This window comes from Dermochelys coriacea, chromosome 3 (genome assembly GCF_009764565.3).
Source record: "Dermochelys coriacea isolate rDerCor1 chromosome 3, rDerCor1.pri.v4, whole genome shotgun sequence".
Taxonomy (NCBI): Eukaryota; Metazoa; Chordata; order Testudines; family Dermochelyidae; genus Dermochelys; species Dermochelys coriacea.
This window is the reverse complement of record NC_050070.1, coordinates 90,202,713-90,219,509: the sequence shown is the minus strand read 5'-3', so window position 1 is coordinate 90,219,509 and position 16,797 is coordinate 90,202,713. Positions and strand designations below refer to the sequence as shown.

Sequence of the window (16,797 nt, the reverse complement as noted above, 5' to 3'; positions counted from 1 at the left end):
GAGTGTGGTGGGCTCTCTAACTTTGAACAAGGTATCCCAAAAGGCTAATGGGTTGTGGGTTAACAAGGGATGAGATTTACAATACCATAATCTCTTGTTAGTTATTGCTTCATTTACTACTGTTTCGCTGGAAAGTTCGCATTTGCTTGACTACAGTTCTTTCACATATAAGACTCATCGAATAAGACTTATCTTCAGATTGTACTCCCTGCTAAACAATGTGATGGCGATATGTTTGCATTAACAAAGTGGCCTGTGGACAGTGAAAAAAATATTTTGACCTCTGCCACATAGATTTTGCCTTTCAGAATGGCCAATCTCACTGTAATAAGAACAAAGAATGTGTGAAAGTAAAGCACATTGGATTGCACAGTTTTAAGGTTGGCTGGGTTAAAAAAAATGCTTTAAAAGTTCTTATCCAAAATATAAAACCTGATGAGACTCTTATGTCTACATGATGTGGGTCTCTAATTACATCACTCATTTCTGGAAAAGGCTTAGCAAGCATATGGAAATAATCGCTATTACATATCCCATCAGCCAAAAATGCACACTTCCTTGGGAAAATTCTCGAAGCTAATGACATATAAAATGCCAGGGAGCTAATCTATAACCTCCATAATTATCCTCTTTTCTTTAAGAAGCTCCCCAAACAACATACTATGGCTTAAATAAAAGGACAAACTTTTCCAGAGATTTAAGACAAATTTCACATGTCAAATTCCAGGAAAACCAAACAAATTATTTGGATAAATGGGGTCTCTTTATCTTCTGAATGTCCCAGTGCAAGCATTTTTAAAATGTGTCCTTTGATTAACTGTTGGAAAACTGTCTTTCTGTTGCGCGGGCTCTTTCTTCCTTACTAGATTCCGAAGGATCCTCTGCTTCCATATTATTTCTTTAATGATTGACTATGCTTCTCCATTAATAGTTGTTCTTTGTTTACTTTAAAAATAACTCTCATCAGGGTAGCAGTCAGTAATATGCTACCAACATTTCCTATTGTAACCAACAGTTCAACTTTCTGCTTAGACCTTATGAATGGAAACTGAATTAAGGTTTCTCTTTATTACATATTATAAATTAATTACTGTAATAAAAAGTTAAAATCACTTAGGTTTTCTGTAATTTATATAACAGCATCATAACTATACTATGGAAAAATTAAACTATATTCAAACAATGGAAAGCCTCATTCACACAAGAATGAAATTTTAAAATGACAAGTTTTACTCTCAGTCCACTCCATCATGACCTGGAATAAAGCCTGTGGCACTTAGAATCACACTTATTTTATTTAAATATGGCCACAGTCACCAAAACTCCTGTTTTGGTTTTATGGTAGATCTTAAACAGTTAAGTGAAGTGATCTTCACTTACAATTTTAAAAATTAAGAGTGTTAACTTTTAGATTCAGTGTCATCTTCGCAGAAATCAAAGCAAAACCCAGATAAGACAGCAGAAGGAATCAAGTTGCTAACAACAAAACTTTGAGAAAGCCAGATTTGAAACATTCCAATCTATTGAGATGAATCCTGTTAATGACATAAAGGCATTTTAAATAAAACAATGCATCTACCCTCACACTTATTAAACCAGTGAGGTTGTACTAATATCAACAAGAAAGATATTTTTCTTCCATAATTCCAGGCAAATTAGGTATATTTAAATAAACTCTATAGCAAGACACGTCCAAGTTTTCTGAAGCTCCGTTCCTGTGATACTGCATGCACTGTTCTATTCTGTATAGGTTAATCTATCATGCTCCTAAGCATAGTATCTGAGCTCCATCTAGTAGTCCAATAGTATGTTAAGCAATGTAACTAATATCTATCAGGTGTTTGTTCTCTTAACCTCTCTCAAGGTGGGAAAAGTGTTTGCAGTGGAGCATGTGTAGCTATGTATTTATGTTTGAGAAAGCAAAGTCAAAGAAACACGCCTTGCCCTTGGAGTGAAAGGTGGTGAGAAAGATCCCGAGAAACTCTGTCTCCCATAAGCTTTGCCAGATAAGATAAGCTTTGCCCTTATTGTATAAAGTTCCCTTGTGCTAGAGGAGTGAAGTTGACAACTGGCATCTTCATTGTGGAGCTTTAGTTGATCTTGTGGATATACTGGAGTCTGAAGAGTTGTCTGCATAGAATCTCTGTGGCAATATGTGGCTATTCAACAGCTCCTAAGTTCACTTTGGAGAAGGAAGTCACAAGAAGGCATTTGTTTTCCATGATTTGCCAGGTAGCAGAGAGAGTGAAAGCTGGGACATCTTGAATAGCTCAAGAGCCAAATTCTCTCCCCCTGAGTGCAAGGCCTGCGAAAAAGGGTTTTGTGCAGCAAATTTCTACGGAAGTCAGGGAACGGAATCCTTTCCCAAGATTAAAAGTCAAAATGTGTGTTTTTTAATTGTTGATCCATGTATTTGGGGACCTAATTGCCATGCCACTATCTTTCTCCCCAAATCCCCTTTGTGTTGTGTGGCTAAAGCCTCCGTTCTGTGGCATTCTCCCACAACGCCCAGCCAGTGCAGAATCTCTGCATCCTACTCCTCCCCTTACACTTTGTTCTGTTCTAGTTCCTAGTCCATCATGATAGGGTTTGTTGGGTTTTTTTTAACCCCCTCACTTCATGATGCAGCAGTTCTGCTGCCTTTCAAGTCCTAGGATACCTATTTAGGAGGACTGGGCTAACAGTGAAACTAAATTCCTCCTGACAGGTTTCAGAGTAGCAGCCGTGTTAGTCTGTATTCGCAAAAAGAAAAGGAGTACTTGTGGCACCTTAGAGACTAACAAATTTATTTGAGCATAACCTTTCGTGCTTCTGATGAAGTGAGCTGTAGCTCACGAAAGCTTATGCTCAAATAAATTTGTTAGTCTCTAAGGTGCCACAAGTCCTCCTTTTCTTTTTGTAAATTCCTCCTGAGACTACCTTGAGTCTGTAAAGAGACCCAGAGGCCATCTCCAGGGTGACACACTCTTAATAAGACTTATTAGAAATAATACAAATTAAAAATAACTTGCTTAGTACTCTGAATAGTTTAGGTCAGGGCAGACCAATGATCGATTTTGATAATGAACAGTCACTGCTTTTTATTAAAAAGCAATCTATGAAGAATTTTTCCTGTGTATGCAAATTCTAACAAAATGAATTTGCATATAATTCACTTCTTTCTCTATCTCCCCTCTCACAAGGGTTTTATCTGGACTTGGAAGGATTATATTTTTAATCAGTAAATGTTGACAAACTTCGCTTCCACCATACACACACAAACCAACGAAAAAATAATAATCAATATGTACAACATGTAGCCAAAGAAAGAAAAACACTCCTTGAAAACGTATTAATTTGATTTGAAGATATTTTTGCTGTATATTTTGTGATGTGATGCTGACAATCTGCATTTCAACAGTTAAAGCTTTCACTTTTTGAATTTCAATATCTACTATCATTAAATTAGTCTGACCCTTCCCCTCACATAATTTTCCACAAAAGTGAAAATATAAATAGATAAAAATAGAAAAAAATGCTTAAAAATAAACATTAGAATTTTGATGGATATTACTGAATTCTGCCCAGCCTAATTTTATAGAGCTACAGCCCCAGTCCTGCATGCTGCTCCGTGTGGCTCAGAGGCATTAGCAGATAGTTTGTGCGTTAATCTTGAATAATCTTATTTGTCATTTTCTTTTATTCTGTGTCTGTCACTTGTAACTATAAGGAATGGTGATTAAAGAAAAGGGAAAGCGTTGACCTCAAAAGACACTGCTATTGAAAGCACAGGAAGACAAATGTTAACTCTGTGCAGTGTATGAAAACAAAAAACAGGGTTTAAGAGGCAATATAAATCCATTATGTTTTCCCTCTAAAAGTTAAACCATGATCTAAAGCAGGGATCAGCAACCTTTGGCATGTGGCCTGTCAGGGAAATCTGCTGGTGGGCCAGGACCATTTATTTACCTGCAGCGTCCACAGGCACGGAGCCTCGCAGCCCGGATTGGCCTGGAACAGTGAACCGCAGTCAGTGGGAGCTGTGATCGGCTGAACCTGAGGACGCTGTAGGTAAACAAATCGTCCCAGCCCGCCAGCAGATTTCCCTGATGGGCCGCATGCCAAAGGTTGCCGATCCCTGATCTTAAGTGACACTTACTATTAAAATACAGGAAAATCAACAATTGCTCTACACTGCAGAGGTTGCATATTAAGTGTAGATTCCTGTCAGAGACCAAGCACCATGGTTGGCTTATAAAGAAAAAAGATTTTCCAGTCCAGGCAGCTTAAAAAGAAAATAGAATGGATTTAGTCCCCTCCTCCCACCTTGGGGAAAGAGACCAAACAAAAAGGTGTGCACAAAAACTACTATAAACTACAGCATAAGCAGTGTAGCTCACAATAACATGGGGTTCATTAGCCAACTCAGATCAAGATCTTCCCTGGCTAGTTCTCTTTCTCCTGATGTTGCTGGAGGTTTGCTTCTTTCAATCCTGTTTCCTTTGCCCCAGGTTCTCATTTGCTAACCTGCTGCATCTTTGCCCTCAGCAGGGTTTGGCTAATCTGGCTGTCCCAATCATTAGTAGTCTAGCCGCACTACCTTTCACGCTACACTCATAGCACAGTTGCTCAGACATAAATACCACTCAAAACACAAAAACCCAGAATACGAAAGATAAATGAATTTCAAAAGGAAAACAAGACCAGACAAACAAACAAAAAACCAAATTTCTTCAAGAGACACATTATCTTTTCACAATGCCTCATTAATTGAAAATCTGATGTGTACAAGATGGGTTCAAGAACAAGTATGTCAAATGGGTGCTGCAAATCAGGACTGAAAAGCTTTGACAGATTAGACATTTCATACAGTATTTAATCAAGAGTGCAAATGCCACATGTCATTCTGAATGACAGTTTGAATTAAGTCATCTGAAGAAATGGGTTTTTTACTCACAAAGCTTATGCCTAAATAAATCTGTTAGTCTTTAAGGTGCCACCGGACTCCTTGTTGTTTTTATTTAAGTCAATGTTATGAAATTTGAAATTAAATACTGGAAAAGACATCTATATACAGTATTAAATCTTACAGATGAAGAATATCATCTCACACTTCCCCTACCAGGGAGAACCCTACTAGGAAGGTAAGAAGCTTTACCACCTTATGAGAGAGAGACACTTGGTTTAAAAAAAAGTCTCACAAAAAAAGTAAGTGGCAGCACATACATTAATATTTCCTAAAAGCCAGAATCTGACACCCTTACTTACGCTGAAGGTAATCTTTTTCTATCTTAGGGTATGTCTATACTAGAAACATAAGTTGACCTTTATTAGGTCGATTTACAGCCACCGCAGTAAATTACTACAGTGGCTGATGTCCATACTTCTACTGACCTAAGACGGGCAGTGTGAGGAGCTCGGTCTCTCAGTTCCGCTTGCAGCTCCCTGCTGGGAGCCTGGCTGCCCCACAGGCTCCCAGACTCCTAGCGGGCTGCCCCTCCCACCCCTTGCCGAGAACTGGGGGAAGCCACCTAGGGCTTCTCGCCTCCCCGTTCCCTGCCAGGAGCAGAAGGGAAGCTGTCCAGGGATTCTCGCTTCCCCATTTCCCACCAGGAGTGGGGGCGGGGGAAGCCACCCAAGGCTTCTCGCTTCCCCAGTCCCTGCCAGGAGCTGGGGGGAAAGCAGCCCAAGGCTTATCACCCCTGGGAAGCAGGGTCCAGCTGCCCCTGCTTTTTGCCGCCATCCTGCTCCCCACCAGGAGCCAGGTAGCCATGTTAATTTCAGCTGGGAGTGGGGTCGAGCCAGATCCTTGCTGGGAGCAGGATCCATTCTTGTCCTGGCTCCAAGCCGGGAGCAGGGTCCAGCCCCACAGCTCTTTAGGGGAGTGGGGGACAGCTTGGCTCTAACTGCCTGGCTTTCTTGTCACTTTCACAGCTCCTGCCATGATATTGAGAAGACAGCCAACAACAGTATCTTCAGTGGCTACACAGCCACTCTTTTGCCCTAACTACATTGACATAAGTCTTACACCTCTCATGGAGGTGGAGTTATTATGTCAGTGTAGTATGGCACTTACATTGGTGGGAGGAACGGTGTCGTGTGGACACTGACACAAGTAGGTTGATGTAAGCTGCTCTACCTCGACCTAACAGTATAGTGTAGACCAACCCTTCATGCCTGGCAAAGATAAAAATCCACCCAAACATCTCATGCACAAACCTGGGGTGAAACCCTGGCCCCACTGCAGTAAGTGGGAATTCCGCCATTGACTTCAACAGAGCCAGGCGGTCACTTCAGGATTGCAAACTGATGATTCTGTCACAATTAGAATGATTTATAACAGCCAGTGCTCAATGAAGATTAAAGAGTGGCTGGTGCACCATTTCTAATAGAGGGCAAATTAATTCTCAATATTATTTGTTATCAAACTAAGTATAGAGACAACTGAATTATGATTTGCATATCAAGCAAAATATAAAAGTCAGTACCTTATACTAACATACTCTCACACATTCGTTCACTCATTCATTTATAAGCACAGTTTACGCAGTAAGAACAAAAAGACAAAAATCTACCAACTAGGCTGAGCCGCCATCCTTTCCATGTAATCCTTGGCCATATTTATGGCTTCGATATTCTTGGGGTAGAGCACACAGAACATTGCCAGGGCACCCAGATTGTTGCCATAAATTTCATTCCACCGAGCACTGAACTCCTTGGGATCCCAGGGAGGAAGGTACTCCAGGGGACTGGACAGCATGGTCCGAACTGCCTCAGTCAGACGAGCTGCAATATGCTGATGCGTAGTGGCAGCCTTGATCCGCAAGTCCTCCACCTCTCCTTTAGAAAAGTACAGCATGGGGTAGCTGTCGTAGTTAGCATTGACAAAAGGAATCACAGTGCTTGGGTTCTCATCGGTGCTGGAAGCCAAAGCAAAGCAAACCACATGTACGAAAAACACGCTGGGAGCCCCCCGTGTGTGAGTCCTCATTGTGGCATCAGATCTCCAAGTCTCAATGGCAGCCAAACCATCTTTAACATATCCTAGGGATGACAAACAAGAGTGAAAAGGGGACATTAGATACAATTCACTGGACAACAGTTGCCATCACAGCATATTTCACAAGAAATCTGATTCAGTCTGGAATTATAAGAAAACATGTGTGCTGTACAGGTGGCTTTTAAATCATTTTTACATTGATACTTCAGATAAAACCCATTCAGAGCAACCAACTTTAAAATAAGGAAGCTACATTTTTGGGAAGAAAGGCCCTTTCCCACAAACACACCTTTACTCAGATTCCAGAGTCATGAGGACAGTATAATACACAGATAGATACAACTCAATATAGAGCTTAAACTCTTGACTTCCTAAGAATCAGAATAATTATGACTGTGCCTAATGTAAAACATCACTGACTGTGCTAGCTAAGGTGGGGGAGGGAAAGAGAAGCAGAGATTATGTTAACAGCAGCCAAGACTGAGTGCTGGATTGGCTGATGTTACCAGCTGTGGAGTAAAGATTTTGGAATGCAAGAGGTTTGTGCTGGGGTCATTTTATGCTTTGTACAAGGCTTCTGGTTCTGACACGTCTTCGTTTAAAAAAGAAAAAAGCAGCAGAGTCCTGTCAAACCACATGAAATAAATGGCCCGTAGGGTGTGTGGAGTTTTTTTCTTATTATTATTTGAAAGGGCTTTCCACTTTGCATGTGGAGATTTATAACCAGTCACTAAAGAAGCAAAGCTGAACAAAAGCACATTTTCCTAAATAAATGACTGTCTTAAAATGTGTTTAAACGACAAATCTATACAGAGGTTAAATGTGTTTAAATATAGGTAGTTACTTTTTGAAAATTACTAGTTTTCTAGCTCTGGGTCTCAGACAAATCAAGGCTAGGATCTCCCGGAGGAAAGTCAGGGAATTCCTGAAATTCTTCAGCGGGGAAAGGTTATAGAAAGCAGACCGAAGAAAGACAGTTTCATGTAAATAATGAAGAGTAGTTTTCAATTATTAAAAAGAGACGTAGGTTGAGAGAAACCAGCAGCCAAAATCAAAGAGAAAATGAGTTTTCTAAGGAAAACGTGGTTCATAGATTCAGAAAGAAAAATCTTAAAAAGCTAAAGTACACAATTACCCCCTGCTTCCCCACCAATCCCACATACACAGAGAGGCCAAGATTTTCAAAACTGAAGTTAGGCTATGTCATGTCCATATCTAGGCACCCAGGCCCTGATTCAAAAAGGTATTTAAGCACATACAAAGTCAATCGGACTACTTATGTGCTTAAAGTTACACATGTGCTTAAGTGCTTTGTTGGACTGGAGCCCTAAAGAAGAGGGAGCTGTTGGGTACTGGGCACTTTTGAAAAATCAAATCATGATTCAGATGTCTAAATATGAACTTAGGAGCCTAACTTCAGGCACCCAGTTTTTAAGTTTTTGCCATGCTGTGCATCTTCTTTCATGTGTACTAACAGGATAAAAATAATATAAACATTCTAGTTCAGACACCGTTTCCAGCATAATAATTCTTTTAACACTAATAGGAGGAAAAAAATCGAATAGAGCATTTATAAGTGTTTTGTTACATTGCATGAATAAGTTCTGAGTCTTTTAGACAAAAGAATGATGATAGAGCAATTGTGTAGATTGATGGGGACTATTTCTATTATATCTAATACCTCTCTCACACACAATGGTTTATTCGGCTATACTTAAAACTAATCCTATCAACCAGCTGTAAACAATGAATTCCTGCAATACAATATTCTGACAGGAAGGAGTTAAGAACCAACCAAACCAGTACATCATGTTTCAAACATGATGTGGGTTTCCTAATAGTTCTGAAGGACTGTTTCCATAATAAAAGCCATAGTTTTCCAAAATTCCTTTTAATCCTTTAGATCTGAAAAAAAAAAAAAAAGATTAAACAAGATAAACCAGAAAGGATTTCTAAAGAACAAGCAACAATTCCTGATTCTAGAATAGGAGGAAGAATGAAATGTTTTCTTCATGGTCATACATTGCAAGAAATCACCCTGCTGCCTACAGAAGAAGCAAGACACAAACATTCAATAGACAAATTCTTCATTCCTCTCTCTGGTTTCAGTTCAGGAAAGTACATTACAACAAAAATGGGACGTAAGCATTTGCTTACATATAAGGATGCCTGCTTAAGTGCCTTCCTAAATGACAGCATCTCCAAACAAACAACACAGAAAATACACAAGCATTTCCAAGGTAGAGCCCATCTTTCTAGTACCCCACCATTCCATTAACATCAGTCAATACAAGTGATGCATCATTTCCCCCCTTCATAAATTTCTCAATATGGAACTGAAATAAAAATGCCAAATTCACCTCCCCCCCCATACATTTATAGTAACCATCATACAAGACTTATTGACCTGAAGATAGGCTGTTGTAGGAATAAACCTTATCTTCTTTCATTATATTCAAAAATCAAGATCTTGAAGAAAGTCAGCAGATACTGGTAAAAACAGTACTCTAAAATCATTCCTGTTTATATTTCATGTATCTAGGAGTAAAATGTTAAATGATCATAAGGATATTCATAAGCTGAAGACAACATACTGTCTCTAAAGTTCAAAAAGGCCCAAATCAGTCCCCTTTTTCATTTGTATCTAGGGGCCCCAAATCAGCAGCAGCTATGTAAGGGAGGAGGCAGATCACAGGGTGTTCATATTCCTTCCTCTAGATTCTATTCTCTATGGAGGCACCATCCACAGCAGTATGGAGAGGGTCAATGGGGTAGGACCTTGGCACGCTCACAGGATCAATGTCTCTGTGGACCCACTGTTCGAACTATTTTGCATACAACAGGGAGGGACACAATTACTTTCCTTGGACTCTACAACCTCGGTAGGGGGCTGAACTATTCTTCACCAACCACCACAGAGGATCCCTGCCCAAAACAACACTTATTTGGGTTTTGTGAAGACAAGGAAGATGTGGGTGTAAATGATTAAACAATCAAAAGGCAAGACAAAACCTTTGGATCTTAGCAAGGTTCATTTGTGAATCCCTGGAAACCTTCATCTTTATAAAGAAGCAGCACCATTGATAACTATAGTAATAATGGAAACAATCACACAGCTTTAAGGATCATGGAATATGAAAAGCTGCAATAATAAAATCATAAATAAAACTATAAATAATGATGATGATAATAAATAATGGTGAGAAATTACAGGTTGTGCAGACCTATACACACTGGCGTCACCATGACAGACTGTGTCTCACCCCCAGGGAAGTCAGATAGCAGTACAACCATTGCCCTCTCTTGTAGGTTCTGGCAGGGGGGGCAGCTTTCATTTAAGGCTCCAACAGAGGCTCTCCAGGAGATGTTCTACCTATTTGATAAGATTAGCACACTGGATGTGGCTCACCATGTAAGACATGCACACGGTCAATTTCTTATCTCTAGTTCGGGGTTGAGATTCCCCAGCAGGAACACAAAGTTAGGCCAAAATTGGGCCCCACTCCTCTTCTCCTTTCACTTTGGAAGGAGGTGTATAGCTGCAGTTTTCCATATAACCCTACATAATCTGAGTTATGTTCCCATATCATGAAGTACAAATTCTCCTCATCCAGATACAATATAGTCACTCATCTGAGAAGAATCTATGATAATGAAAGATGGTATTGTGAACAAAGAACAGGACAGGAAATCAGGAGATCTGAATTTTATTCCTGTGTCTGCCACAGACCTTCTTTCATCATCAGACAAATTATTTATTCACTCTGTCTATGATTCAGCAAAGCATTTAAGACCATGATGAACCAAATCCATTCTTGTTCAGCAAAGCACTAAAATCCATGGTTAAGTCTCAGTTAAATCAATGCAACTTAAGTACATGGTCAATTCATACTTTGCTGATAGGGTGGCCAGGTGTCCGGTGTTTGACTGGATCTACTGACCAGACACCCAAAGTCCAGTTACTGCAAGCAGGGGAGGCACCGACACATCACCCGGACCAGTCCCTAGTCAGCCCTGGCCACCTCCTACCTGCACTGGATGGCTGCAGCTCCCAGCCCTGGCTCTGCAGGCGAGTCCCTCCAGACCCACACAGGGAGTGGGGGAGAGGGGAAAAACAGTGAGAGATGGAGGGAGGGGGAAAGAGGAGTGAATGGTAGGTTGGGCCTCATGGGGAAGGGGTAGGGCAGGAGTGGGGCCTCGGGGGAAGAGGTGGCATGGGGTGAGGCCTGGCAGAAGAGGCAGGGAAGGGGAGGTTCCGGCACTCCTGCTGGAGTGTCCAGTTTTTAAATATTACAAAGTTGGCAACCCTATTTGCTGAATAGGGATGGACTCAACCACTTGCCTAAGTGCTTTGCTAAATTGGGGCTTCTGTGCTTAGGAACACAATTAAAATGCACTTTGGGTCCATCCTACCTGAAAGAGTCAACGCATTTTAGAATGTTCTCCATCTGTCTAATGGGGAAAATTTCCCCCCACCTTACATGGTTGTTTAAAGAGTAAATTCATTAATTTTTATATCTATCTTCAGATGCAAGGTGCTATGTAAGGGCAGGATAAAATTTGGCCCCAAATAGTAACAATTATACTGATAAATGCACATATGTTTTAGATTCACTACAATTGCATTAATGTCTATAGTGAAATTCAATTACTGTAGTAGAATTAATTTATTTTGAAAATTAACTTCTGTAATGCTGAATAACCCTTAACAGGACAGTCAACTGATTTATATTGTTTGTGTATTGTTCTCTAATGTGTTTTTTTCCTAAGATACTGAACATTACAGAAATAAATCAAATTATTTTGCAAAAGAATAAAAAACCTGAATGAACAGCTGGGGCAATTCCAAATTTGTTCAGATAATTGGCAGCTCATACAATCAGGTATCAGTGGTAAGAGAATCAATACATAGACATGCTGCCAGTTTGTTAGACAGAAAGGTTAGAATACAGGGCAGTCAGATCACTGGGATCCTATCATAGACTATTATTTAAATTAAAGAGATTTCCCTTAATCTTGTCTCAAAACGTGAAACCACACAGTCGACACACACAACTTGGAAGCTAAGCTTTAGGAAGCCACTCAATATTTTTGGGAAAGAATTTTCTTTGTCTAATTAGGAGGAAACCACTCACTGATACAGTCAAGTGTAAAAAGAGGGCAAATGTGCTACAAGTTTAACTGGGTAATATGACAAGGTCAGGCCAGATGGCTATAGGAGAGTAATAGAAGGCAGATATATTAGCCCCAGGCTAAGTAGGTCCCTTTTCCCTGGGTAAGGTAACAGGGAAGGTTTCAGAACAATCAGGAACCTTCTGAAGACAATTAAGACAGGCTGATTAGAACACCTGCAGCCAATCAAGAAGCTGCTAGAATCAATTAAGGCAGGCTAATCAGGGCACCTGGGTTTTAAAAAGGAGCTCACTTCAGTTTGTGGTGTGTGTGTGAGGAGCTGGGAGCAAGAGGCGCTAGGAGCTGAGAGTGAGAACACGGACTGTTGGAGGACTGAGGAGTACAAGCATTATCAGACACCAGGAGGAAGGTCCTATGGTGAGGATAAAGGTGTTAGGAGGAGGCCATGGGGAAGTAGCCCAGGGAGTTGTAGCTGTCGCACAGCTGTTCCAGGAGGCACTCTAGACAGCTGCATTCCACAGGGCCCTGGGCTGGAACCCGGAGTAGAGGGCGGGCCCGGGTTCCACCCAAATCCTCCTAACTCCTGGTCAGACACAGGAGGAGTCGACCTGGACTGTGGGTTCAGAAAAACGGCCAAGCTGAGGGCTGCGTGAAGCTCCAAGGCGAGCAAATCTGCTAATAAGCGCAAGACCCACCAAGGTAGAGGAGGAACTTTGTCACAGTAAGAAAAAGAGTAAGAAAACAATTTCTCAATAGTTTGAAAGGGCAGTTTCCTGTGAATCACAATCAGTGGACGGATGTTTAACTGTAGCCAAAATGTATCATAAAATTGATGTCCGTTATGGAGCTGAATATTGCTGTGTGCAAATTGTGAGTCCTCCAAATAAAGTTAGTTTGATGCAGCATTTAAGGTAAAACAAGAGGTAGGCTTTACCCTAGTTAGAAGTGCATGCAAAGAAAATTCCAGCACTGAGCTCCACAAGATGGGGAGGGGAAGGGATGGAGACCTACAAGGTTCCCTGCCTATACAATGTCACCTCATTTATGGTAAAACCCTTTAAATAATGTGATCTTCTAGATCCCTCATGGTGTCTTTACAAAATAGAAATTATTTGGAGTGTCCTGGAACTTACTTTGGAGACTGATTATACAGATCTTGTGCTCAAAAAAAACTTTACTAAACTTTAGTGGAAGTTTGGCTGGCATGACAACTGTAGAATAAAGCTCTACAAGTCCAAAAGCAGAAGCTACCTAAGACCTTGCTAGCACCCTCAACTCCAGCGAGGCTCATCTCTTATATGAGCAGATGTACATGATGGATACTAAGCACTAAGAAGAGTGATACAATTGAAACAGTACCAAAGTTTTAAATTAAGCTCTCTTCCATCATAATGAAAAATGTCAAGTTCTGCAAGAGAGCTTGTCTTCTAGAAAGTGGCTCTGGAGCTTCAGGGATATTGTTTTGTCATTCTGTTCTTTAATTGTAATAACATAATTTCTTGATACATTATTCATAGTGATAGCTTCTACTACTCAAGTTAATATAGCGTAGAATCACAGAATATTTGGGTTGGAAGAAACCTCAGGAGGTCATCTAGTCCAACCCCTGCTCAAAGCAGGACCAACACCCCCTAAATCATCCCAGCAAAGGCTTTGTCAAACCGGGCCTTAAAAACCTCTAAGGATGGAGATTCCACCACCTCCCTAGGTAACGCATTGCAGTGCTTCACCACCCTCCTAGTGAAATAGTGTTTCCTAATATCCAACATAGACCTCCCTCACTGCAATTTGAGACTATTGCGTTAGTCCATCCCCGATCCTGTCTTGAATTTACAGTGACGACACTTCCCATGTAATAACTTAAACTGCATGATAATATCAGCCCATTAAAGCAACAATGTCAAAATACAAATCTTGAGAACACATACTTACAGCCAATCAGATAAAAGAGTTGTGCAAATCTGAGTGGGAAATTATCTAATATCAATAACAGCTGCTTTCTTATGGTGGACTAAACTGCAGCGTGGATCTTGTTCCCCTAAATAGGCATGTATCGACATCCTTTTGCACAAGTGCTGATACTGCCAATAATATAGTTACTTTTCTCAAGTGGTGGTAGGCTAGGTCACAGATATAGGAGATTTCCTGTAGGAAATTTCTTTTTTGGCACTTAACCCACAGTCGTCAAAAAATTAAGCAAATCTTTCTGTACATACATCTTGCAATTTAGTCTCATTGATGATAATGGAAATAACACTGGTTAAATCCTCCGTATATTGACTGGAGACTCCTTTAGCCTGCAAGCAAGCCCCCTCACTACTGTCCCATTAAAAAAGTAATTTAATTATTTAATATGGTTTAAAATATTTAAAATATTAAAATGGTTTAAATATTTCAGCAAAACAGCTTTAAACGTGGAAGAGCAACCAATGCATTTGGTCTAAGATCAACAGAGTTTAAGAACTAAATACTATAATACAGGTAAAGAGAACTCAGGGGGTGGAGGGTGGGGCGCTAATTCCTGGATATAAGTGTGTTGTTCCCACACGTGTTCATGTACCCCCATGGCAAATTAAGCAGGACACAGAGAGGGCCCAGAAAAACTACCATCTGATTCTATACAAATTATAAACTAACTATCCAGACTTCCCATAGGTATACAGTTCAAACAGCACTAGTATTTTCTGTTCCTTGCAGAACTTTAAGATGGGACAATGGGGCAGGAAATTCAGATGCTCCAGTAGAGTCAGCTGAATTCCTCTCTATCATTCCCTCCTCTCCCCCATTTCAACCATGCAAAACCACTGACCAAACTTCAGTCCAGTGCCAAATAGGGGGATAAAATACTTGGAAGAGTTCAACAGCACCACTTCCTAATTCACAATGTATCTAACATGGCCTACTATGGGCCATTACTTCACTTATTTTATGGTAGAGTCCACTGGGTAGAAAAATGTTAAACAGCAATTAGGGAGAGAGAGAGAGAGAGAGAGATAGTATGCTAACAAAATTTAAAACCGTTAAAAGAAACACTGAGGGTTAGATATTTTGTGGGAAAGGCCCAGTTTGGGTATACATTGCTGGTATTGTACCTAGGTTTGTGAAAATGCTGGGCAAAAGAAAAGAACTCTCTCAAACAAATTGTGATTGTAAATTTTTACTGTGTGAGGTAAATGAATGCAGCAAGCTCGCTACAAATGTTATTTATTTATTTATTGTTCTGTAAGAAAATAAATGACATCTTAAGAAAATAATCTATATTGAAACACAGTACACACAATATGCAAACCCACAGTATTAAAGCCAGGAAGTCAAATGCAGCCACAGCATGTTTCCTGGGCACTAACATTCCAAAATTAGCAATCTATCGTCATGTCATCCTACAGTTTTCAGATATGGAGAAGCATTTTGAACTTTGCTTTTAATTCATCTCCATTAACCTCAACTACAGCTTATATGTTTGCAGTGCATCTTACTAAGAAAAAAGTTGGTTTTTCACTATTCATACCCACTAGGAGTTATACATAGAAATAAAGACAACCAGAGACAATATTTTTCAGTACTTAGGAAATAATACTTGACATAGGTAATACTGAACATTTCACTGGCAAATTAAAATTAACTTTATACATGGCTTTAAATTATACACTGAGGTCTCTATGTATTTAGAGTAGTATACAGCCCTGCAAGAAATATCAATCTGTAAGAACCTAAGTTCCCTATAAGCTGCGCAGCCACACAGCAGGCTATTAAGTGCCGCACAGGCGCTCAGGGAACTCGCCCGGCTGGGATCTGATGCTGCCGGGGGAAGGGTGCCCCTCCTCCAGCCCCAACCCTGGACTTGCTGCGGCCGGGGAGAGGCGCCTCTCTCCCCCGAGTCCAGGTGCTGCTGCAGGGAGAAAGAGCTGGGGGGAGTCCTCTCTCCCTACTGTAGCCCCAGGGCAGGCTGCACCCCAAACCCCTTATCTCTGGCCCCACCCCAGAGCCTGCACTCCCAACTGGAGCCCTTACACCCCTGCACACCAACCCTCTGCCCCAGCCCTGAGCCCTCTGCCACACTGCAAATCACTCGACCCCACCCCCATCACGTGAATTTTGTTATGTGCACCAATATGGAGGTGATGTGTCACACAACACCTCCATATTGGTGCACATAACAAAAGTCATTCTGTACATGTGTGGGAAAAATTAGAGGGAATACTGATAAGAACTAACGGTTGCAAAAATTTTGCAACATGCTACTGGTAAAATAGCTACCGCAAAGTACTTTAATCCCTTTATTTTAGGCATTTTTAATCTGCCCATTCTCTCTGTATGTAGACTTCTTGCAGTTATTTTTTCACATCTTATAATTTGTCACTTTTACAACCATTTATATAAAGCAATAAAAGCACAGTGCACTATATTAAAACAATTAACTGCAAAGTTTTGTCAATTTCAAAACAAGATTTAAGTTGTCGGCTCACCAAATAGAATCTCCATTGATTTTTTTTCTAATTTAATATTTACTTAGCATTGAAATGCTCCTTCAGTAATCTCCTACTTGTGCTAACATTATTATCCTTAACTCCATTTAGGCCCTTTTATCCCAAGCTCCATGGAGTGAATAAGAAAGTCATTGTGGGATACTCCTAAAGGCACTCATTCCCAACTAGTGTAGACTCGTTTGTTTAAATATTTGCATT

General features: G+C 40.5%; 1 protein-coding gene across 6 annotated transcripts in view; it reads right to left on the bottom strand.

The window, feature by feature from the left end:
* DSE (dermatan sulfate epimerase) overlaps window positions 1-16,797 on the bottom strand; it is a 57,083-nt gene that overhangs the window by 28,688 nt on the left and 11,598 nt on the right. For 5 of the 6 annotated variants that reach the window (XM_038396634.2, XM_043510865.1, XM_038396639.2 and 2 more), the window contains exon 2: window positions 6,555-7,023. In XM_038396634.2, the coding sequence (XP_038252562.1) occupies window positions 6,555-7,023 (469 nt within the window). Of the gene's footprint in view, window positions 1-6,554; window positions 7,024-16,797 lie in introns of those variants that run through there. The other variant, XM_038396640.2, reaches the window with a different exon arrangement.